The 24,051-nt window shown below is 36.9% G+C and overlaps 2 protein-coding genes across 3 annotated transcripts in view; both read right to left on the bottom strand.

Annotated features, from left to right (window-relative positions):
- Positions 1-1,505: 1,505 nt before the first annotated feature.
- LOC113012929 (sterile alpha motif domain-containing protein 9-like) lies at positions 1,506-6,079 on the bottom strand. The gene is made up of 2 exons (XM_080298497.1): positions 3,435-6,079; positions 1,506-2,902 (listed from the first exon to the last, which is right to left on the bottom strand). The coding sequence occupies exons 1-2, from the start codon at positions 6,061-6,063 to the stop codon at positions 2,826-2,828; spliced, it is 2,706 nt and encodes a 901-aa protein (XP_080154623.1). The 5' UTR covers positions 6,064-6,079; the 3' UTR covers positions 1,506-2,825.
- Positions 6,080-9,793: 3,714 nt separating this feature from the next.
- pea15 (proliferation and apoptosis adaptor protein 15) overlaps positions 9,794-24,051 on the bottom strand; it is a 65,370-nt gene continuing 51,112 nt past the window's right edge. For both annotated transcript variants that reach the window (XM_026162676.2, XM_080298499.1), the window contains exons 2-4: positions 20,586-20,760; positions 20,311-20,466; positions 9,794-18,402 (exon numbers count right to left, since the gene is read on the bottom strand). In XM_026162676.2, coding sequence (XP_026018461.1) covers positions 18,338-18,402; positions 20,311-20,466; positions 20,586-20,757 — 393 coding nt within the window. In that variant the 5' untranslated portion in view covers positions 20,758-20,760 and the 3' untranslated portion in view covers positions 9,794-18,337. The remainder of the gene's footprint in view (positions 18,403-20,310; positions 20,467-20,585; positions 20,761-24,051) is intronic.

Genomic DNA, 24,051 nt, shown 5'->3' with positions numbered 1-24,051 from the left:
TATAGTGCCTCATAAAGAAAATGCAACCTGATATCATAGCAAACTGTATAATAGGCCAGCTGGTGTATTGTGTGGATGTTATGCTTTGCCTCGTCTATAGGTATCAAATTAACATGCATGCTTTTCAGTACCAAAAGAGCTTAAAAATTAGTTTAAAGCATCATGAAAACAGTCAGAGCCAACTTTTAAAGAAACATTACTAACACATTTACACATAAATACATATCAACCATACAGCTTAATCCTACGTTGCATAGAAGGAGAGTCAAAGCATGACATCCACTCAATGGACCAGCGGCTCTGTCGGGTTAAAGAATGTTTCATTTATGATATTAAAGTAGTGTTTTTGATGTAGGCTCTAGAGTGCAGGATGTGACCAAATTTACAGTGAACCAATAAAAGCACCTTCTTCAAGGCTGTTTATTTCTTCTCAATTTTCTTTATTTTTTCTTTAGTTCTTCTTATCAAAACATTTTCATCAGTGTAACTGATGCATGTGTAATGTTCACAGCTGTGAGTGCAGTGGCAAAACTGTCTTTTTTCACAGTCCTCTGTGTGAAAAAACAAAACAACAAAACAAATCAGCTCAAAACCTTACCCTTATCAAACAGTCCTCACCCAGCATGCTGGGAGTTGAGCGCCACATATTTCTGGTCCTCGGTAAAAGTGAGGCTCATGTGTAAGTTCAGTAAGGAACATCTGTAATCACTCATTGGGCTGCAAACTCAATGCTAACATCATTACTCTGGTCCAATCATTTTCTTCCCTGCCTTCTCTCTGTGTTTAAAATCTCAGTGGTCTTCTGTCATTCTGTCTTTCAGACTGTCATTCATGCAACCAGGCTCCTCCTCATCTTCATCTTGACTGCCACCAGCATCTAGACTCCAGGGGGTGCTTTGCTCTCCTCTCACTACTGGGATCTCATTCTTCTATGATGGGTCACTGGAGTCTAATTGTCAGATAGCCTTACTGAATTCTGTAGCTCACTTAATCATGCTCAGTTCTTCTGCACGATCTGTTCTTGTAAACTTTTTTTTAATTTTAATTTTTCAAATAAAAAAGAGCAGAAGTAGATTGTGACTTGAGGTTTTTACTTCCACACACTGTTCAGGTCAGTTATGACTGTTGTAACTGTTCACATTCACTTAAGGGTTTTTTTTTGTCACCATTGGATAATAAAGCCCTCCTTTACTTTCCAAATAGTGTTATTTAATTCTTTAAATCTCTTCTTATGTTGTAAATGTTTTTTCTTAAACATCAAGCATCGTCTTATCAAAGACGTGTGTACTTGGAAGTTTATAATATATTTTGGATAATTTAGTATATGCCAGACAAGCTCTATGTTTATGTTTACAGTCAGAGAGCTGCACCAAAAGTGGAAATTCATACACACATTCATACCTATCCCATACACAATTGTCACGTAATTATAGGCATCAGACAGTGGTTGACAAAAAAAAATAAAAATAAAACAAATAAAAAAAAAAATCAGGCCAAGAGTTTGATTCCTTTTCAAGCTACTCTGTTTATTCAAATCAACAGACAAAGTGCAACTATATGTTTATTATGCTGTCAGATGGCATAGTTTCACTGAGGGATCACCATGGACAAAAGTATTCAAGCAAATTAGGTTTTTCTGATATTTAATGCAGAATTTATGTCTTTCTTTTTTAGTTTTTTGACAAATAAATTGAGAGATAGTTGGCAATTCTCTAAAAGTTGACCATACTACTACTACTACTACTACTAATAATAATAATAATATCAACAACAACAATAAAGATGTAATGTAATGTTTTAATGGTATGCCACAGCTATAGATACACCCTTTAAAATACCCCCAAAAACCATCAAATGCAAAACCGAGTGTACATTTAAAACATTTAAAAGTAATTGTTTCATTTTCACGAACAGCCAGTAAACACATTTGAAATTAATGCAAAACAATATTATTATACAAAGGTGGCTATGTATGTAACTTTAATATTGATTCACATAATCAAATTTGAGTATGCAAATTTCCAAATGGATTCTGTGCTGCAGAAACAAAACATTACCTACTGAGTAATGATAAATTCAGCAATACTCATCTTAATTTAAACAAAGATAAAACTACAAAGGTCTGATTAAAAATGTGAAAAAAAAACCCCTCACAACACAATGCAACACAATAAGAACAAAGAAACCCTATTTTCTATTTTAAAAATTGTATAAATCCATAATAAATCCATGAAGGTAATAGCACATACACGGAACTGCATTTTAATGCACAAATAAAACAACAAATAAACTTATATCTCATAAATCTACTGTTTTAGAAAAAAAATCAAAACAGTACAATATATCAAGCAGCAACTAAAATATGTCAAACATTTTCATTGGTTATGCTTCACTCGTGTCATGTTATAAATGACAAAACAATTCTGTAATATCATGTTTTTAAAACTTCCAATTAAAACAATTAAACAACAATGTAAAAAATCATTTGAGACGTTTCTTCACAAAGTTTCTAAACTTCACTACATAAAAGCTTACATAGATGTGACAAATCCACTAACAAAGTATTAAATAGACACTTGGCAAAAAAGTTTTAGGAACTCAACTTTTTGTTGTTTGTCTGTTGTTTAATCTAAGGTGTTAGCAGAAATAATATATTTATGACTAAAACTGTGGCAGCAGGAAAAATGACCATAACACATACTTCTTTTGCATTGGTTTTAAACATTACAGAGCCCATTCCTTTCGTTTTTGCCCCTACATGTAAACACATAAACACAAAGAAAAGTCTCAGAATCACCTTCCCATGGGGTAACTGAGCACAAACTTTAATGTCCCTCATTATCTTTGGTGTCTTTCACATCGTTGGTCAGGGCTGTTCCACTGAGATCCATGACACTGTGATCTGAGGCAATCAGTAAACATAAAATAAGTTGAAAAACACAATAATGGATGTTAAAAAAATCTTATTCCACAACAGAAACTAAGGTGTATACAAGCTGATGTTGTAATCTTAGTAGATATAATGTGTTAGTAAACATATTTGCATGTTAATATTTAGAACTTGCTGTTACATTAATGTCCAAGGTGTCTTTCTGCTGATATATAAAAAGTTGTCTGTTTGGTATATGTTTCCTTCCAAACATATATTATTGCTATTAAGAGCAACAAAACACTAATGGCGAGGGGACAGGACTTTTATTTTATATGTACCAATATTCATAAGAAGAGTAATTTCCTGGACTTGCTGGTTGTTTTGCAAATAAATACATGATGTTGGTTAAACTGGTAGTTTTACAAAATGTGTTTCGAAAAGAATTTTTCAACATGAAAAATGATGTCTTCAAGACCATAATACAAACACAATCACTATAGAACTATAAACTAATAACAAGCAGCTACAGTTCACTGTAGTTTCAACTGTTATGCTTTCTTACCTGTGTCTGCAGTTTTGCGCTGAATGTCAAAGGCCACAGGACCTCTGATGGTGAATCCAAGGTAAAAGGTAACTGAGCGTGGTTTCCAAAGGCTGTTTCTCACATTGGCATCGATCTCAATCTCTTTGCCACCAACTCTTGTATACACTTTGTAGTTTCTTACTTCTCCATCAAGTCTGAGAAGGAGCTCTTGAACAGCAGGATTTCTGAAGATTTCTTTTTTCTTCCAGTTATCGCTCCAATCTGCTTCAATAACATTTCTGTGAACAATTCTCTTCACACCTTCACCTTTCCCAATGAAAAACACAGGAAGGAGGTATCTGTTTCGAAAGTACTTCTTATATGTATTTTCATAAGACTTGTACATTTGCTGAGTTAACTCACTGAGGTCATAATCACATTGGCCTTGATTTCCAGCCCAGTACCAGAGGAGGGAGAACATGTGCAGCTCAGGTGGGTCTTTCTTGCTCGATGGCATTTTCCCTATAAATAGTGTGAGGATGTTGTTGACCAGAGCTGCTTCTGAATCTGCACTTGGACACATTTCTCTACACTTTGTAGATATGTCTTCGAGCTCTGATTGAGTGTATTGTTTGACAAGAAATGACAGCACTTCCACAAACTGGTCATCTAGGTTTCCCTCCTGAAACATCTGGATGAGTTGTTTTGCAGTTGTGTTGTCAACATACTTCTGGTAGCACTCTGAGGTGTCTTTAGATATATATTCAGGATCATCTTTCTCCATTTTAGGCTTTGAGTAAGTCTGAAATTTTTCCAAAAACATGCATTTTCTCTCAATGTCATCTTGCAGGCTTAATATGAGATCATTGAATCTTTGGAGTTTGTTGTCTCCAAGTAATTCGAGGACAGAGCCCATCGATACTTTTTTGGTGAGAACTTTTTCCCAGGTTTCATTTTGACTGACAAGTTTCTTATGCAGAGTTTTGCAGACCTGCAGGTAACCAAACTGCCCTCTGAAGTTATAAAAAGGTGAAACTTTTATATTGCCATGTTTTTTCATGTCTGGTCCATCTTCATCTTCAGCAAGTTTTTCTTCATCTTCAAAAGCTTTAATGGCTTTTTTGGCCAGTCTCAAAATGTCTCTTGGTTCAGAAACCTCATTGTTCATTAGGTGGTTTTTATGGATTTGGCCAAGTGTGTCAGCAACAAATGAATTTTGAGGATCTCTTTCTATTGCTCTCTGTGCCCACATTTCTGCCTGATTGTAGTCTTTTAGTTCTATATAATAAAAACGAGCAAGAGCTTGTGGAAAAAATGGATTTTGACCAAATGTATTTGAGGCCACTTTTAAAACTGACACACTCTGACGTTTACCATCTTTTTTATCTCTGTTATTTCTCTCCTTCTCTTTAATATCTAGAATAAGTTTAGAAAACAAAGGTTTTTCTTCTTTAACATCTCTGCCTTCAGTTGGGTCCTCTGTGATTTTCATTTCTCTTTTGGTTAGCATGTCTTTGATGGAACTGGACAAAAAATCATCTTCCTTATCTCTGCAAAAACTGTTCAAGAAGTTTCTTGTTGTGTCACTTCTGGTCACACCTGCCTTTGCCAACAGTTCAGTACAATATTGTGCTATCATAGTGTGAGCCATGCGGACTTTTTTCTCAGCTCTTCCATCTTCTTGGAATGTGATGATGAGATGACTGAAAGGCTGCATTTGATCCTCCAGTGAAAGGTCATCGTAGTCTTCATGTCCGAGGAAGTCCAGGCACTGAGACTCCAGGAGATATGAACCTGGTACGTAGGCATTCAGCAGGCACAGGAAGGCAGCAAGCTGCGTCTTCCGAGGTTTATTTGTTTTTTTGCTGTTTTCTAATGCAGCACATGCCTCCCTGACGTAGTCCTGAGAGAAATTACTTTGCATTATGTTAAAGCCATGAAATTGTTCACATTTATCTTTGTACCTCTTTTGAAGCTCTTCCTTCTTCTTATCAAAATTTTTCTTCTCATTGTCTGAGAGTGTGTTCTTTAGGACAACGTGGTCACTCTGTTGAGGTGCATTGTTTCTCACACAGCTGAGGAAAATGACTAGAGGCATATGAGTAACTATCTTCTGCTCAGCAACTGTCATCATAATGTTGATTTCAAGATCTTCCAGGATTTTCTTTTCATTCACTAACAACAGCACAGTGTTCTGGTCGTTTCGACTGCCTGCTGTGAAAAGTTGGACAACCTCTTTTGCAACTTTTGCCATGTCTGAGGTGGAGCCAGTTAAAACAGCACACCTGAAGGTTTTTCTCAAATCCCACAACACCTGCATGGCCATTGTAGTTCCCCCACATCCTGGTTGGTGTGTCAGTTTTACAGCTGATATCCCTGGAAATTTTCTCTTTTTCTGAATTTGTTCCCTGAGTTTCTCATATCCATCTCTTTTGATAAAAGCAGTCCCAAGGGACTCTGCCTGTTCACTGATGTAGAAGTTTAACCACTGAGGTGGGGCCCCTCTGTAAAAATTCTCTTCTGTCTTCCCAGTGAGTGCTGGATCAAAAATTTCTCCTTCAAACTGATTTGCATGGAGAACATGCAACATTGTGCAGGAATCTCTGAATTCACTCCGTACATATACTTCCCCACCTTTAGCAGTGGACAGGGCTGGTCCGTTTGCCATCTTTAGCTTTAGCTGTCCTGTGCTGTAATAAGTTTTAGAAAATGAAAGTAATTTAGTTTGAACTGTTATTTGATCCTAAAGGAGTAGTCTAGATAGTAGCAGACACAACATTAATAAGAGTTTTGTATGCTGGGGTTGCACATTGACCCTATGAAATGTGAAGCACTTGTATATGAAGCCACAATATCAACCCCTAAATTTACCTTCATACACAAAACATTCACTCACTGACTGGATTTTCAGGTACACCTGTTCAACTGCTTGTTAAAATGAACATCTTGTCAGCTAATCATATGGCAATATCTCAATGCATTGTTGTATTTATAAAATCTTTAGGAATCTCCTAAACCCTGGAATTATTCCATGTGCAACTACAGAGTGACCGTACTATCTGCAGCACTCTTTATGTCAAGATATACATTTACAGCATCACATTCATAAAAAGTTTAACATTGTTGCAGATGAAAATTCATACAGATTTTTCTTGCCTTGTCTTTCAGTTGTTGCAAATGTAGCTGAGCTCCTCTCAAATGTTCTGCTGATCTGTGACTGGTAACTATGTTCCATAACCTGGGTACCAGGTAGCTGCTATATATAGTATACAGCCACATGCCACACCCAGGAAACGTTTGTGGGTATATGTATACACCCACCAAAAGACCCGTAGAATGTGAAAATCAAAGTGAGTAGTATGCTATGATCAAAATATTAGAAGGAATCATTTTAGGTAATATATATGGTCACATAAAAAGGTAAATGGGAATGGGGTATATTTAAGATATTTAGATGGAAGAAAATTAAGAATGAAGCTAATAAAGAAAAATTAGGGACTATGTTAAGAGTATAATATTGTATACTTGATGTCCCTCGAACTTCATGAGGAAGAATGTCTACATTGACTTAGGCTATTGTTTTCTCACTTTCTTGCAGCAATCTCTTTTTACTGCAAAGGTTGGACATTTCTGGTAAAGGGTGGGGTGAGTTCATATGAACAGAAATTTTACTGGCAACAGGCCAGTTACATTCTTTACCCATAACTTTGTAACACAGTAAGTACAGTGTAAAAAATGAAGGTCAACTAGTAAATTCATTTGAAACTACGACTAAATTGAAAAAAAAAGTTCTATTAACATGTTTGTTGTAAGGAATTTAATATTTTTGTTCTCTCTCATAATGAAACCTATCACTGCATTTCTTCAACACTGAGTCTCTGTAGGCCTGTCTGTCTGGTTTTATCAGTTACAATAAATCTTGTGTACTGACAAGGTTGGTGATTAACCCGTAAAAGGTTGAAGTGAATTCATTTGAAGAGAAATGTTACTGACAAGAGGCCATGGAAATGTTAATATTTGTAACACTGTAACTGTAAAAAAAAAAAAGAAAAAGAAAAAAAATACTCAGTGAAGTAAAGTTTCATTTTTCCATGTTATTAAAACATGTTTTTTCTACTTTTATTTAATTTCTTTGACTTTCTTTCATTGTCATAACAAAACCTATAACTGCATTTCTTCACTTTCAGTTCTTACTGTTAACCTGTAAACCTGCCTGCTGGGTTTTCTGGTACTGACAGAGGTTTTTGTTTAGATACTGGAGGATGTTTTTAGGATTGCTTAGTTACCAGAAGAACCAAACAATACTATTCCAAGAAAAAACGTAATGCTGAAAATGTCTCCAAAATGTATTTAAATTTAACTGCTGCAGATGGGTTTAGGCTACCTTTTTGGAAGCCACTGGACCAAGCAGGAGAGTAATATCAAGAAATGGCCAAGTACTTCAGTTATTTAGGTTATTGTTCGAGTGGCTCAGTCACAAATCCTTCTTTTTCATTTCTTCCTCTGATGTCTCCATCGGCAAGTTTTCTTCCTTGTAAAAATTGCACTTAATAACTTTACTTTTGTAATTTTGAAGTTTACAAACAGGGGCATGCGAGGAATTTATTCATTTTTAGTGTAAAGTTCATCAGCGTTTTTATTTGTCATCTCTAACTCTGGATCTAAATCTCACCACATCATCCACCTTGAAATTCAAAACTAAGTTATCAAGAAATCTGACAGCAATATGTTCACTCACGCCAATGACAATGGTGACGACGTCGAACAAGAAGAAGTGAGACCTTCTTTCTGATTGTGATTTTTTTCATATTAAACATACACAAGTAAAATGAAATAGAGATTTCCATTAAGTATAGTCGACAAGTATATCACACTCTCACTTAATTATAAATAACATATTAACAACACACACACACATATAAATTCTAAAAAACATTAATGATTTATCCAATTTCTGAACAAAATATTACATAACTCAAAAATAATCTTACATTTATATCCATTTAGTTCTTAAATACTTATCGTTTGAATTATAATCCAAAACTCTAATTAGTTTTTAATTAGTTATTAATTAATTATTACAGCTGTATGGCATGCCATAAATTTTAACAGTTTTTTTAATCACGTGACATGTGCGGGTCATAAACCCCTTCTAATATCCCTCCTTGTATACAATATTTTGGGTCAGTTTTTTCTTATTTTGATCCAGCAGTATCGCTTTACTGGAAAGGTTGGACATTCACCCCCTATATGAACTCACTGGCAACAGGCCAAATACCATGTGAAAGAAGAAAGTGCTATTAGCATAGTTACTGTAAGGTATTTAAGCTCTCCTTCATTCTCATAATGAAACCTACCTGTCAGCGCCTGAGACTCAGCCTATTGAGTTATTTTGCATTTTTGATTTCTTATGATGTATTGTGGATAATGTTCAGTTCTAGTGTTATTATTAGTAGGTTTAGTCTAGTTAACATTGTCATTCATGCTCTCTGGTTTATGTGTCATTTCTGTCTTGTCCTCTATGTATAACTTTTAGTTATGTCTGTGTCTTGCAGCCCTTAGCTGTAGCCATGTTCCTCTCCTTGTATTCCTTTCTGTTTCCCCAGTCTGTCGTGTATTTCATGTCTGTGTGTTCCAAATCCTATAGTCAAATTAGTGCTGTTATGCCTACGTCTCACCATGTTTCCTGTTTTTTTTTTGAAAGTCTTGTGTTGCCATGTTCAGTGTGTTTAGTTGTATTTCTCCTGTGGTTCATTTGTGTCAGCTGTGTTTCCCCAGTTGTTTCCACTTCTCTCATTATCCTTGTGTGTATTCAAGTTCTCTGTCTTCCTTGGTTCAGTGTCAGGTTATCTGTCTATCTCGCTTCATGTCCATGGATTCTCATGTCACTTAGAGTCTCAGGTTTAGATATGCTCATGTTGTGCTCATGTTATAGTTTCATAATGTTCAGGTTCATGTTCATGTCATAGTTTCCATGTTTTGTTCTAGTTATTCCCAGTTTAGGTTATCATTTAGTCTTTGCCTTTGTTTTGTTTTTTGCTATTATCCTGCATAAACAGCTCGCTTTTCGTTACACTTCAGTTTTGCATCTGGGGTTGGGTCTGCTCTTCAAACACACCGGGTGCCCAGCCGTAACACTAACACTGCTGCTGACTGTCTCAACAGTCAATATTTACAGACAAAAGTCTACAGGTTTTATCATTAAAAATCTCTAGGATGGACATGTATTCATCCTAAATTTGGATTGTGGTAACAGAAATTACAAGTTGCTGAGGATTATTTGCACTCAGCATGAAGACAAAGCATTTGGTACTAGTCCAGTGACATTTTCACCTCTCCATCTTCAGATTTTATAACTTCTTAGTTGTCTTTGAAGGAGACGTCCGGGCAACACAGAGTTGGTTAGCAAATATATTTTAATATATAATAGTATATTCATTTTAGCACAATGACAAAATGGCATAATTTCAGTTCAGTCTCATTTCAATCATGACAAAAAGCCACACCTTTATATGTGTTTGAATACCTCATGATGTTTTGCTGCAGTCATTGCAAAATAAATCACGAATCCTGAAGTACTCCTTGCCCCATGAGAGGAAATCCTTAGCAAAAGTGTCTAACAACATTGAGCCCATGGGATCCAACAGGGTTACTTATGTGAGCTGAAATATTTAATGGTTGTAATGATGCTCCTCACTGCACTCTTAAGGTCAGTGTCACACTAGATCACTTCAATGTCTCACATAACAGGCAGAACTCTTAATCGTATCTATTAAAGAGCAACAGTTCTTGACAAATGTAATGAATTAGATCAACTATGAAACAGCCACACCTGCCACTTGTAACATCAAGTAAGAACTATGCACTTTACAAAAATGAGATAAATGCAGAATATGAGACAAAACATCCCACTGACAGACCGACTGACTCAAAAGGCAGTAACACACAGGCAACTCACAGAGCCCAACAATTAACTGAGAAACACATCAATTTAAATGTTTACATTTTCTTCCTGTGGTAATGGATCCAAACTAGATACCTGGAGAAATGAATATTTATTATGGAGGTTAATAATAAGTTAAAGGTATGACACTACTGATAGAATTTGTAAAAAATAAAAATAAAAAATGCCAAAACCTTTCATGTCAGCTTGAACTGTTAGAAGCCTACAAAAGCCAAACTAAAACCGTAGGAAGCTTTCTTAGCTGTAAGTTAGACCTTTACCCACAGTGGAGCAGGAAAGGACTCCATTACTTCAGTGCTTAACCTCCATTGTCTGCTACTACAAAACACACATGCCTAGAGATAATGATTGTTCAGGATGAACATCATGGAAAATTGCTCAAAGTCACGTCACAATTTCAAGTTCATTCACTCCAGCAGTTTGCAACTGAATCAAGTTGGCACTTTTACCTAAGATGGGAACATTTTTATGCATGAAATGTAAACTTTATTTGTCTCAACAAAAGCAAAAACATGTTTTTGTTGTGCAGCTCTAGAAAAATGCAGCAGACGAGGTTAAAAACAAAAAACAAAACTTAAGCACAGTTTTCAGGAAAGCCAAACTTAATGCAACTCATTCTTCTAGTGACAGTTCAAAGGTACAATGGAAAACAACAACAAAGAAAACATTGCTGCACAACTTCATTACATCACTCACCGTACATTCAGCATTCCTACAGTAACAACAGCCTCATTGTCATTAACGACATCTCACCTCTGTACAGCATTCTTGTGCAACACGTGCCACATTCAGAGTGATCTGATAGAACTAGATGTGGACATGAGTTGCACACCCTCCCCCCGAGATGCTTCATCAAATATGAACTCACACTTCTGCATCTTATCTTAAACAGCTACAAACCACCAAGCTACTCCTCACTACTTACACTAACTACTGTGCACCTTCTCCATCTATCACCCCACAAAAGCACCTTTAACCCTTCATTAAAACTTGACTTTAAACATAAAAAAGGAAATAAAACTCAGGAGCCTCACATGGTGAACATTAAATAGGTTAACAGACCATTATTTGATATAAATGAAAAACTACGTTGTATAAAATATGAATGTAACATACATTATCACCTCATCATGATGTTATATATCTTTTGACTCATTATATTTATAGAAATCTTTGCTTAAAATTCCCTTGCAGCCAATCATATGTCACCAGGTTGTTACACAGAGCTGTTAAATGTAGTCAATTTTCATTGGCTATGGCAGAAACAGGAATTCTGATCGAGCCAATCGCATAAAAAACTACAGTAGCTGCTGTTTGTTCTGATGACAGTTTTCAGCTGTTTTTCACACCAAGTTTTTTTTTTGTTTGCTTTTTGTGAGTAGAATTAAATAATATCACAAAGAACAATTTGATTGGTTAAACCAAATAGTAGATCTAGGTAAGTTGCTGGGCTAATTAGCTTCATTCTACTTCCCTCATGAGAGGATAACTCACAAAACTCAGGTCTACATTTGTAAAATTTGTATATACACCTACATTTACATATGTCCGCACCTTTTATATGTCCTGCTCGTGTTGCAACTTCGAAGTGACAACATACCTCACGTGAACAAAATGGCAGAATGTGATACTGTGACCTTTGTCTTTTGTCATGATTTGGAAACTCTCTGAATCCAATTATTTTACAAGCAGTGACCACAACACACCTGATCAATTACAACACAGTAAAACATAATGTTACATATCAGTAAATACAATTAAATGAATATCACTTTTTAATATATAAAAACATCACCCAAAGCTGTAACAGCAAAACATAAATGAAGAGAATAACACGAATTAGAAAAAAACGTTGATGCGTGATCTCCTTAACTAAGCACAATGTGTTCATCCCCTTGGTTTGTTTCCAGTTAGTAAAACAAAATCAGGATATGTAAAAACAACAACAATATATAGGCATTGAATAAATTAATCAATTTAAATCCCAACACAGTGATATATATTCAAAATACATATTTACAACCTATTAAAATAAAAGAGAGAGAGACAAAAAAAATAAGTCCTAAAGGGAAAAAGTTTCTTGAATGAATTTTAATTGACTGTTAGCATTTCATGCTGAAAACTTTCACAATGTCCACCTCTTTTCTGAGCTCACTCATATATAATTGTGAATTTTCCATAAATAGACAAGTATTTTAGTAGGTTAAAACTTTTGCAGCATTTAGTAAGTTGATATGCACTTGGTACATGGAAATCCAAATCTGACATCATTTGTGACTGATATGTTAAAATACTATGTGCCGGTGGCTACAAAGGAAAAAGCTAAGGGAAAAGAAAAAAACAAAGCACAAAAACAACAAAAGGGTGCAGCACAGCAACATTTCGGTTGCTGACTATGAATAACCCCAATTAAAACATTTAAATTAAGCTATAATCAGGAGCTAGATCATCAGACAGTTTGATTTTTTTATTTCAAACTACTAACAAACTACCACATAGTTTTATTTCCATTGCTTACTTAAATTCTGAGAGTGAGGAAAAAAACAAAAGCCACTTAGTCACATACATCTAAATCCACAAACTGCTGTTGAAAAAGCAGTTGAAAAATAAATAAAGAGAAAAAAAAAATCTTCTAATCTTCGTTTGCTGACTTTTTTTGAACAACAGTGGAAACACATGCCAAAAAAAAAAAAAAAAGATCTCTTCACAGGAATTGGTAAGTGGCGATTAAACATTCATGGCCGATAATTTCACTCAATTTAACACTGAAAGACCATTACCCACAGGTCATAGCAGTGAGTACAACTGCCTCCCCTTGCCTGACAAAATGCTCATGGTTCAGGTCTGATAGATGCAGTGGTCCCACTTTGTGTTCAACAGGCTAAATCAGGAGGGCAGCCACCGCTTCACTTGGGGTCCGGCCTAGTCTGGACTCTGAGGGGAAAATCCACCCAGAAATACTTTGACACTGTTCAACTAAAATCCATTTGGTGATACTATTCATTTAAGAAAAAGTTTACCAAAAACACGTCTACTTTACTTTCTCCTTGTGTGAAGGTTTGAGTTTAAAGCAATACAACCAGTGAGGGTTTTTTGTTAACTCAGAAACCGGCTGATGTTGTCAAAAAGTCAAAAATGTAGAAGTCACTATCATAAGTTACTGTGCTAATATGGTATGGTCATTCGAGAAGCTTCTTCAGTTCTAGGGTCAAATGGTGGAGAGCCCCAGATTTAAATCCAGACTCTCCACCAGGAGCTTTTCCAGATGCTTTTCTTCCCATGCTCCTTAGATTTAGAGCTTTTTCTTCTGTTTCCTGTTGTCTTCTTGAGTTTCAGTGCATTTGACTGCTCAGGGCCACCATACAAACAGCCATTATCTGTCAATATTGGTTGGCCGATATATCACAGCACTGCACACACAGAGTGAAAACTAAGCAGAATCAATGATTGAAAACTGATTACAAGTTTTAGACAATGTTCATGACCATCCACTGTTGAATAATTATAACCTCCCCCCCCCCCCCCCAACCAAAAATAAATAAATAAAAAAATTAAAACGTGTTCACAATAATGTCAGTGTCATAAGTTTCATGTTGGAATGGGGCCACAATCCTCGGGTGAACTTGAGTGTGTGCACCAGATTTCCTGTCAATCAGTTCAATAAGTATTGATATACTTTACTATGGACCCAACTGGTGAACGGGACTGAACGCATAAAAGCTAAACCTCAGATCGATTTAAGACGTAGAGTATCTATAACAGTGTTAAAGTATTTAAAGGTGGATTATTCCAGTACTATAAAAAGCTTGATCTGCCCTTGATTAGCTGGATGCTTTATATATAAAAAATAAATGTCCAGCGTTGGTGGTTAACCTCAGCATATGATTGCATTCATTAAAGGACTTTTGACTAAGACTTGGCTTGCTAAAGAGCAGAATGAGAGCTTTACAGTATAGTTGGTCTAACAAGGTATAATTCCCCAGTTTCAAACAATGAACATTGGAAAACAAACACTTTTCTTTCCAAACACTGCACAGTTCCTTAAAAGTGCCACTCCATCCAGTACATACATCATGCAATGTCAACACAAGAATATCAGGATCTTTGTCAAACACCCTGACTAGTCACAATTAAAGAGCTCAGTTCCTTAGATTAAGCGGTTTGTTGGGAGGTTATGTTACAGTGCAGTTTTCCTACAGACATAAATGCATAGGATACAAATCAGTCAAACACTACAATAAACGTCAAGCAATACAAAAAGAAAAGGAGAAATAGAACAGAAGCAGATCACAAAAACTGTGATCGAAATAAAAGTCTTGGTCATTGGCACTGGGGGTCGGAGTGGAAGGGAAGCGGGGCGGTAGCGGGGCTGGAATAAATAACTAGTCATACACTGATAAGATTTATATATGGTTGCCTCATTTTTGGATCCTACAGCTGTGAGGACAACAAAGACAGGTGCAGAAACAGACCACAAACATTCTGTACACACTAACACTGAAGTCCTTAGCAAATTTCAGAATAAAAGTAGCGTCACTCTCTAAAAAAAGTGAGAGCCGTTTGGTGATCGACTTGACGTGCGTGCGCCTCGCACACAAACTCTCACAGTTCTGGAAAATTTTTAGGGGTAAACACAAAGTCTGCTAAGGCTTCATCGTGGGGATAAGAGATACACAGTGTTCAAAAGAGCAGTTATTATAGTTTAGTTTCAACAGTCTTGCTAGCGATTGTGTTTGGTGCATGGCAGGAGAGGCATAGTCAGCTTAGGTTAGGTTATGAGCCGCTGTGTGCATTAGAGATCCTTGTCACAATTATGTACACTTAAATAAATGTATGTGTTACTGTCACATGCCATGTTTTTTTGTCTTTCTTTCTGATGCTTTCTGCCATTCTGCACCTTGACTTGAACCTTTATTTTTCCCAGAGGCCTTAACTTGTCTACCAGTCGGAGAGAAATCACATGCGGGTCAGTTATTTCCTGTGCAACAAATGAAACGACAAAAAATTACTTGTATGTATAAATACCGCATGGGAATCTTTTTACATAGTATATATGATATCTTATATATTCTGTTAAAATATACTTTTCAGTTTTCTAGAGTAGTCCAAAGTTTGTCTTTCATCTTACTTTCAACTCATGATACTGATTACTTAAAATTAGGGTGAAAGTCGGCACAGACAGTGGAAATTTGCTGCTAGAGTCGAGCTCTCAATATATTATTTCTGCTATATTATATTGTAATATATTATTTGTATATCAACGTCTCTAATCAGCTCATACAAAAGATTTTCATGCTAACAGGTGATGGAAAAAAAACTTCAATAATATAGAAATGACTGCTATAGATTTTATATCTAAATAACTCTTGCTATGACTGTGAGCTAAAGGCAGATATTGGCTTTTCCTATGTAAATCAACTTCATAAAGCTTCCTCTAAAATACTAAGACTTCATGAAAAATGATAAATAATGATTTATTTAACAGTATAGCTCCATCCACACAGGAGGCGATTTACTGATGATTAGTCGCTAGCAGTCAGCATGTCAAACAGTGATATCTTGAGCTTGAGCTAAACTGAGACAAGTTTAACTTAAGACCTGCCCACTTTGTGCAGCAAGCACTTTTTCCTCCTTTTTTTCCCACTTTGAGTCTCTGAATGTGACTTTCTATGGTTGTTTCCTGTGTGGACGGGGCTGAAAGGGAATGAATATAAAACCGTTAGCTGAATAATAGTCAATTAAGTACTTTTTTCTGGATTTGTTTCTAAAATGGCAACAATGTGGTAACTTGATAACTGTTGTTTTTAATAAACTATGATATATTCAAAGGCAATAGTTACACATCTGTGGAAATACGGTGTTTCGTTTTTCACGGTTTCTTCCCAAATTTTTGAAGCCATTCACAAATCCAGGTTGCAGTGTAGTGTACCTACGAAATGCTAACCAGAAGTGAATTGAGAATTATAATAATAAGATTTTCATTAGCCAGTTTGACGGTAATTAGTATGCAAACGTCTACCTTGATTCCTTGCTTCTTTGAAACAGCACCAGTGCTGCTTATCTACCTAATGTTATTAGGCTAAGATATTGTCTATGGGTTGCCATGGTTGCACAGAATAAATTCAATCACCTTATTATGACATTAGATGACACAATGTTAGCTGCTCTAAATAGAGGTCAACAGTAACAACATACCCAATTTCTGGAAGTGAATTTCTCATTCATTTTCTCCATAGATTTCACTCAAAAAAACCTTCTAGTCTTCTCAAATGTATTCTTATTCATTTTTTGTCGGTTAGCATAGCTTGGAAGAGTACTTTGTTCCTGATTGCAATAACTGTCCTGGTGCTTTCTTAAATTTTGTGTTACTCAGTAAGGAACCTGATGTTCATGGGTTTAAACACCAACAAGTATCTCTTTTCCATGACATCTTGAATAAAGCAGTTTCTATTGAAACAAAGTTGATGTAATACAGACTTCCTGTTCCTACAGGAGCACACACCATCGTTTCATACTTGTACCTCAAGGTAAGCCTCCTTTGGTGTGTTCCATCTTTATGGCTCGTACTCAAACCCACTATGGAGAATATGAATGGGATTTTTACTCCGTGGCCTCACTGTTGTGCTTTATAGAACAACATAAAAACCACAAAGGTAATGCCACAAACAGAATATGTGCAATAAGATCACCCTCTCTATAAGGTACCTTCAGTAGTACCTGAGAACCACTGCTACTATGACTTCTCTAAGGTTGACTTCTCTTGAGCATGGGTTAAAAAAGTCGGCAAATAGAACAAAATAAAACCTGGTATGCACATGCCAAATGTTAAATAACTGGTGCTGCTGATTCATTTGTGTAACATGGAGGCATTTGTAGCAGTGACCTAGCTAGCTGGCGGAACAAATCGGCTGCCGGATTCATGTTTAGCTAACACTGGGTTTGATTAGCTTAACTTATCTTAAAGATCTGAAAGAGACTGAAACATCCAGTCTGACTCTGTCAAAAAGTTCTTCGAAGGATTTTAAATTTAATTTGTTAGGCTATCGACAGGCTGTCCACTCCAGTATTCCCAGTCTTTATGCTAATGCTAATCTTCTTTTAAGCCGCTTAAGCTGCACATTACATGAACCCTGTCACAGAAATGAACCAGAGGAATATGTTATGTATGATTACTTTTAATATTTAATTGCTTTAATTGCTGCAGTTTTGATTTTAAAATTACTTCTGATAATGCAGATTACTGTTTACATTTCTTACATGGTAGTTCAGTAGTTTTTACACAATTGTTTGTGACATTTTGGCTAATTTGCACATTCAAGGCAAAAAAAACAATAGAAACATTTAACTAGTGGTTAATTCTGTTAGTCTAAGTATATTGCATTATACCTATAATCCATATACACCTTTAGTATTTCTGTTTCTTCTTCTTTAAAATTAGATTTTGGAAAAAATAAATGAGCCATTGTTTAGTTTAGAGGCAGGGGGTTGTAATTTCTGCTTCCTCTTGGGAGGATGTAGTCTTTGTTTTAAATTTGACAACCTTGACTGTCATGCACACACAGATGGTTGCAATAAACACAGTATCAAAGATCACACTCATTCTGAACTGACCCACTCAGTGCCTTAATCGGGGGCAGACTTTGGCTCTCTCTCTCTCTCTCTCTCTCTCTCTCTCTCCACACACATACTCTGTTGGTCCGTCTCCAGATTTCTTCATGTAATGTCTTTTTTTCTGCAGCTTCCAGTCTCTCCACAGCTTGGGAAGAGTCTGCGTCACTATGATCGGATTGGTTGCTTGTGTTGGTGGCGGCCTGCGTGGTTCTGGTATGTGGTAATGCAGGGAAAGGGGGTGGGGGTACGTGGCTGGATGTGCGAAGGGGTGAAGAAGGAAGGGCTGGCCAAAGACGGTTGATTGGATAACTGGAGTGCCAGGAGTGAAGAAATCAAGGTGCCAAGATCAGGGCTGGACTTCGTGACCTCATGCTTTTTTAGGGGGTGGGGCCAACTTGATGATCTCATCTTCAGATGGCTGGCGGATGATGTCTTTATTTCACAGCGGAGGGGTGAAATGTTGGAAAAAGAGAGTTGAGAGAAAGAAAGGGTAATCATAAGAAACCTGGTCTTTCAAAAGGTGCAAGACAACAAGTATAAGACAGCACATTAAAAACAAATGATTTAAGTCTTTTCTCACGTAAAGTAAATGCTTCTACAGATATCCGACTCACACAGCTCGATTTATAGCTGTTTATAGCTATTGTTAAGACTAGACTCAGTTTCAGGCATAAGGAACGTTTTCTGCTGCTTCGCGTTAACACAATACACAGCATCAGAATAAACTTTGATTTCTCATCAAAAATGTGCCGACAACGCTAGAAAGATTTTCCACCAGAAACTTGTTAAATGTTATGTTTGAAGTCCAGTGTGCCAGCTCAAATTTGGGCATACGAATGTGAATTCAGTTTGCTATTTGCCTAATGCAAAACAGTATAATTTTTAGTTTTCAACTAATTTTTAAAAAGATTTCTAAAGTATTTGCGTTTTCTTGTGTTTGTGACATGCACCGTCATAAAAACCAGCAAAAACAAGCTGTCCATGTCCTCACACCTGTCTCCCTGTGGGATTGCTCCTCTCTCTGATTCCTGTTCTTCTGTCTCTATTCTCTAGTAATAACACAAGTTAGCAAGCAGCTGTTAAAAGTTAGCAAACAAAAGTTGCTTTTTTCTAAAAGATTCTAATGTGATTTACTTTTTTTTGCAAAGTGCTAAAATTGAAAACTCCCAAATAACAATGTTAGTTATGTTCTATCTTTAAAAATCTAATTTTGTACTTAGTAAATGAGTACTGCCAATTAAGGGCAGCTAATGTCAGTTAGTGTCTTAACATTATGTCCTTACATTATGTGTCAGTTTAATGAATTTGTTCATCACTATACAAACAGCAGGACTAAGAACATTCATGACATTTTTGGTGCCTTTTATTTTTACTAAGTAGCATCCAGAAAAGAGAAAAATATTGAATTAAAGGACATATTTGAAGGCAATTGGCAGCAGCTGAAAGCTTTAAATTTTTGTTTTTAATTTAATTTTTTAACTTTTTATTGTAATTTAAAAGTTTCATTACAGCAACGATCTGAAAAGATTACATTTTTCTTCTTCTTTTGCCTGATAAAATCATTAGTTATGTCAGTGTCACATTTTTGTAGCACTTTGATTATTAGTAATTAAACAAGATGAACAAACTTCGATGGAAAGATAAAGAATGATGATGATGACGAGGAAACAACAAGACTTATTTGACCATTGTCCTCACATTTTTATGTTGTTATAACCTCACTCTATTACAAGACAAAAATATTGTAATAAACTAAACAAAAAACTAAATAAATGAATAGGTAGAGAATGGAAATGAACATTTTCAGTTCAACATGAAGCCTCTGAATTAATTTAACCTCTCAAAAGCTGACAGGTTATTGCAGTCTATTGGAAATTGCAGTCTGTTTAATACCAGCAGTATATTTCAACCTCATAATTAAATCTGTGTCTAAAATGTTGAAAGTAAAACATGAGATTTAATTTAAAAATAAAAAAGGGGAAACGGAGGAAACTGAAATGCGGCTGATACGACATAATAATTACTTTATTTCTCACATATTGGTCTTCCAGTAATGCTGAAGCTTTAGTTGTGACTTTACATATTACTGGTTAATGATTACAACATCAAGTATAACCATGTAAAACACGATTTCTTTTTAATCTATTTTATGAGCAGATCAGCCCGTTTCATACATTTACTGAGAATGAAGATCACTGAAGAAGCTGTTCAGGCAGTTATTCGGTTGAGCCACTAGAGAGCAGAACTAGATCAGATTTGGGAGAACATTAAACCAAACAGGGAACAATCTTTCAAATAAACAAATTCAACTTTCTCAATTTTTAAGACAGAGCGTGCTACCTTTGTATTTCTTGGCCGAAGGGATGCGTGTGAGCTTGGTGTCGATCTCATCATCCTCAGAAATCTTGAGCACTTTGGTGCGATACTCGATCACCCTTGTCAGCAGGTCCGGTCGCCGTGAGATCTCAAAGATGTGTTCGATGTACGACAGGTTATCTGCATTAGGAAGCATTATTAGAGGAGATTTTTTGGCTCATAAAGGTGTTTCTGACATCAATTTAAGCCACATATGAAAAGAACCATAACAAGAAGTGGATCTAATTTATGTCTCTCACCCTGGGCCAGCTTGTCATTCTTCTCCAGGTAGCTGAACCACTCTTTGGAGGAGGTGATGTTGTTGCTCTGGTCCTCAGGGATGTCCTCCTTGCAGGCAGATTTGAGCTGCTCCAAGTCCTCGTTGGTGATGTTTTCAGACAGGTCGCTGAGCAGAGAGCTGTACTCCGCCATGGTCTGGTCACGGGAAGAGGGAAGAGAAAGAAAGGTGAGAATTGAAATAATGTTAAGTTGCAACGATGGCAGCGCGAAAGAACAAAATCTACAGCGATGAGAGAAAGAGGTTCCTAAATTATCTCAATCTAATATTGCTGTGTGCAGCAGCAGCAAGCAGCCCACCTACTTCCCAGACTTCACAATGGAAAACAGCGAGAAAAACTTAGCTGATGACAATAGCATACCGTCAGGGTGGGATGGAAAAGCACAAAGACACAGAGTCATCTCCTTTCTTTAAGGTCATTTGCTGCCAGAGTTTGGTTTTTAGCAGAGAGTTGGAAGAGGAGACTGACTGAAGAGAAAAAACAGGACCAATCTGGACAAAACACAGACTTTTAACCATAACAAGAAGGCCCCAAAGGGAAGATCTTTTAACCCAGAGGAGGATTTTATTTAACATTCAGTCTATTTTTCTCCACCACAAGTCGATGGATTTATTTTGATAATCTTTTTATTTCATATAGGTTTCGCAGATCTCCCATTTGTCCAGAAAACGATTAAAAATACATCAGAGAATATCATAAATGAAGATATCTGACATGTAATGATAACAATGAATATGGGCACTGCATTTTATTCGGGGTCAACACCAGCTTCTTCTTGCAGGGTGTAAAATATGGATGCAAAACAAAAGCACTTCTTACTCCTGCTTATGCAAACCTTTGTGACTGTCTCCCCCTAGTGAAATGACTGAAAATGACAGTTTCTTTGTTTGTTGGCTTTTCTGTGTGTTTCAGTTCAATTCAATTCAATTTTATGAATACATCGCCAAGCCACAACAGCAGTCACCTCAAGGCACTTTATATTGTAAGGTAAAGACCCTGCACTTATTCAAGGAAAACAGAGAAAACCCAACAATTTCAGGACTTTGAAATTGTTGCGGCTAAACATGTGACTCCTGGTTTCGACTGGGGAGGAGACCAGAGGGGGAAAAAAAAACAGTTTGTGAGCAGGATTCTACATTCACTGGCCAGAGAAATAGGTACACCTTGCAAATACCACCGTGGTCCTCCTTTTGCCTTCAGAACTGTCCTAACATTTCATGGCAAAGACTCAACAATATGCTGCAAATACTCCTCAGAGTTCGGTCTGAGTTGACATGACAGCATCACAATCTGTTGCAGATTTGTCAGCTGCACATCCATGATGTGGATCTCCTGTTCATGCTTTGATGTTGTACACTAAACTGTGATTCTACCATCTGAACGTCACAGGAGAAACAAATCGAGAATGAGACCGGGCAACGTTTTTTCAGATCATCTGTTGCCTAGTTTTCACGATCATTACAGCTTTTGTTTCCTGTTCTGAGCTGACAGGAGTGGCACCTGGGGTCGTCTTCTGCAGAAACTCAGAGAGAAGAGGGGTTGAGCAGGTGTACCTAATATTATGGCTTATAGTGTATACCCAGATTTGAAAGGAAAATGTCCTGGCACTGAAATGACAGCCAGAGCTCCATCCCCCCCACCCAATATAAGATATAAGCTCCAGATCAGAAGTAGAGGACATCATCTTATGAATCGTTTGCTGTGAAATCATGATCCACAAGGGGACGGCAGCACACACTTTGGGAACAGCTGACACACATTATTATGTAATCCACTGGAGCTACGATGTAATAAATATTCATTCTGGGGGGATAACGTGAAATTCTATAAACAGAGTCAAGACAGTAATTTTTTACATCTCTATTTACACTTAAAATAAAGCTGTGTTTCCTTATGTTTTACTTCAATACCAGTTTGAATAACAGATTTTGAGGCTAACAGTTTTGACTCACAATTTTTCCTTCTCCTAACATCTGCTTCTTTTCAGCTTTGACGTGAAATGTAAGCAGTGGTCAGAAGATTCAGTACACAGGCATGCTGTGGTCAGAGATCACACCAGCGGCAAAGGAGTGTGCGTTTTAAGGATTTTAGGGTTAAGGTTGTTCTTACAAAGACATAGTATGAGGGTATTTGTTTTTGTGTGTGTCAGTGTGTAGGAGTGGGTGAAAAAAGGGACCCCCCCCACACACACACACACACAAAGTAAAACAGAGGCATAAACTGACAGTGTGTCAGACATGTTGCGCAGCCTGTTTGCTCCGCTCAGCGCCGCTGGTTTAGAGGAAGCAAAGAAAGTGCACCATGAGGTCAAATGCAAGCTTTTATAGTGAGACTGTAAATCATATCTCGGGTTTATCATATTTGGGTCGAGGGATTTGCACGCACTTTCATATTCAGATGACTGTGTAGCGATGATCTGCATGAGGTGAAGAGAGAGGGAGGAGCAAACAGACATATTTTTGCAGGTGCTGTGTTAAATCATTTATATTTATATTCATGAATCTGTTTTTGTGGGAGCACAGTGGTGAAGCGCTTAGCACTTCACCAAGCAGGTCCTCCTATCTGGAGCTTGCATGTTCCCTCCAGATAATCCTCCTGCCTCCCACAGGCAGGTGTGAATGCGAATGTAAATAGTTGTCTGTCTTTAAGTGTTATCCCCACAATAGTTTAGCAGCCTGTCCAGGGTGTAACGTGCCTCTCAGCCTTTGACACCATGGAAGCTCCAGACCTTAAACTGGAAAAGCATTCATTTCACATTATATATATTTTAACATACACGTATTATTTTTGTCCTGATTAAACAAATGATGATTGTATCATCTTAATTCTTAGGTAAACTAAAGTTGTCACAAGTAAGCTCACTCTTAATTGTTGCAGCTTACTTATAACATGGTTTGACATTTTTAAATGCCACACACACACACACACACACACACACACACACACACACACACACACACACACACACACACACACACACACACACACACACACACACTTAATTCTCCCTGGTTTGCACTGTGAAGTCTGGTGACAAAGATAGAGGGGCTGAGACATAGTGAGCTGCCAATGCTAATTTTTCCAGCATTTTCCAACCAATCACATGGCTGCCTCAGGATTTCCAAAGTCCTGGAGAGATTCCTTCGTCCCTGAGAGAGTTTACTGAGGCTGCAGATTAGCTTTGTTGAAATGATTAAGGTCACCTAAAAAACAAACCAAAAAAAAGTCTCTCTGGGAACTCGACAGGATCTGTTGTTTTGCTCTGGGACACTTTGGGCAACTTTGGGGAGTTAGACAAGTTGTAGCAGGGCCTTCTATAAATCCTACAAGTGCAACATAATTATACTTAAAATTAAACATGAACTGTTCATTTGATATCTTTCTGTCCCATCCCCCCCGGTCGCTTGTCCCTGGGATACATGCAGCT

The sequence above is a fragment of the Astatotilapia calliptera genome, chromosome 3, assembly GCF_964374335.1.
Source record: "Astatotilapia calliptera chromosome 3, fAstCal68.1, whole genome shotgun sequence".
NCBI classification, from domain to species: Eukaryota; Metazoa; Chordata; class Actinopteri; order Cichliformes; family Cichlidae; genus Astatotilapia; species Astatotilapia calliptera.
The sequence above is the reverse complement of the archived record's forward strand: the minus strand, read 5'-3'. Positions and strand labels throughout refer to the sequence as shown.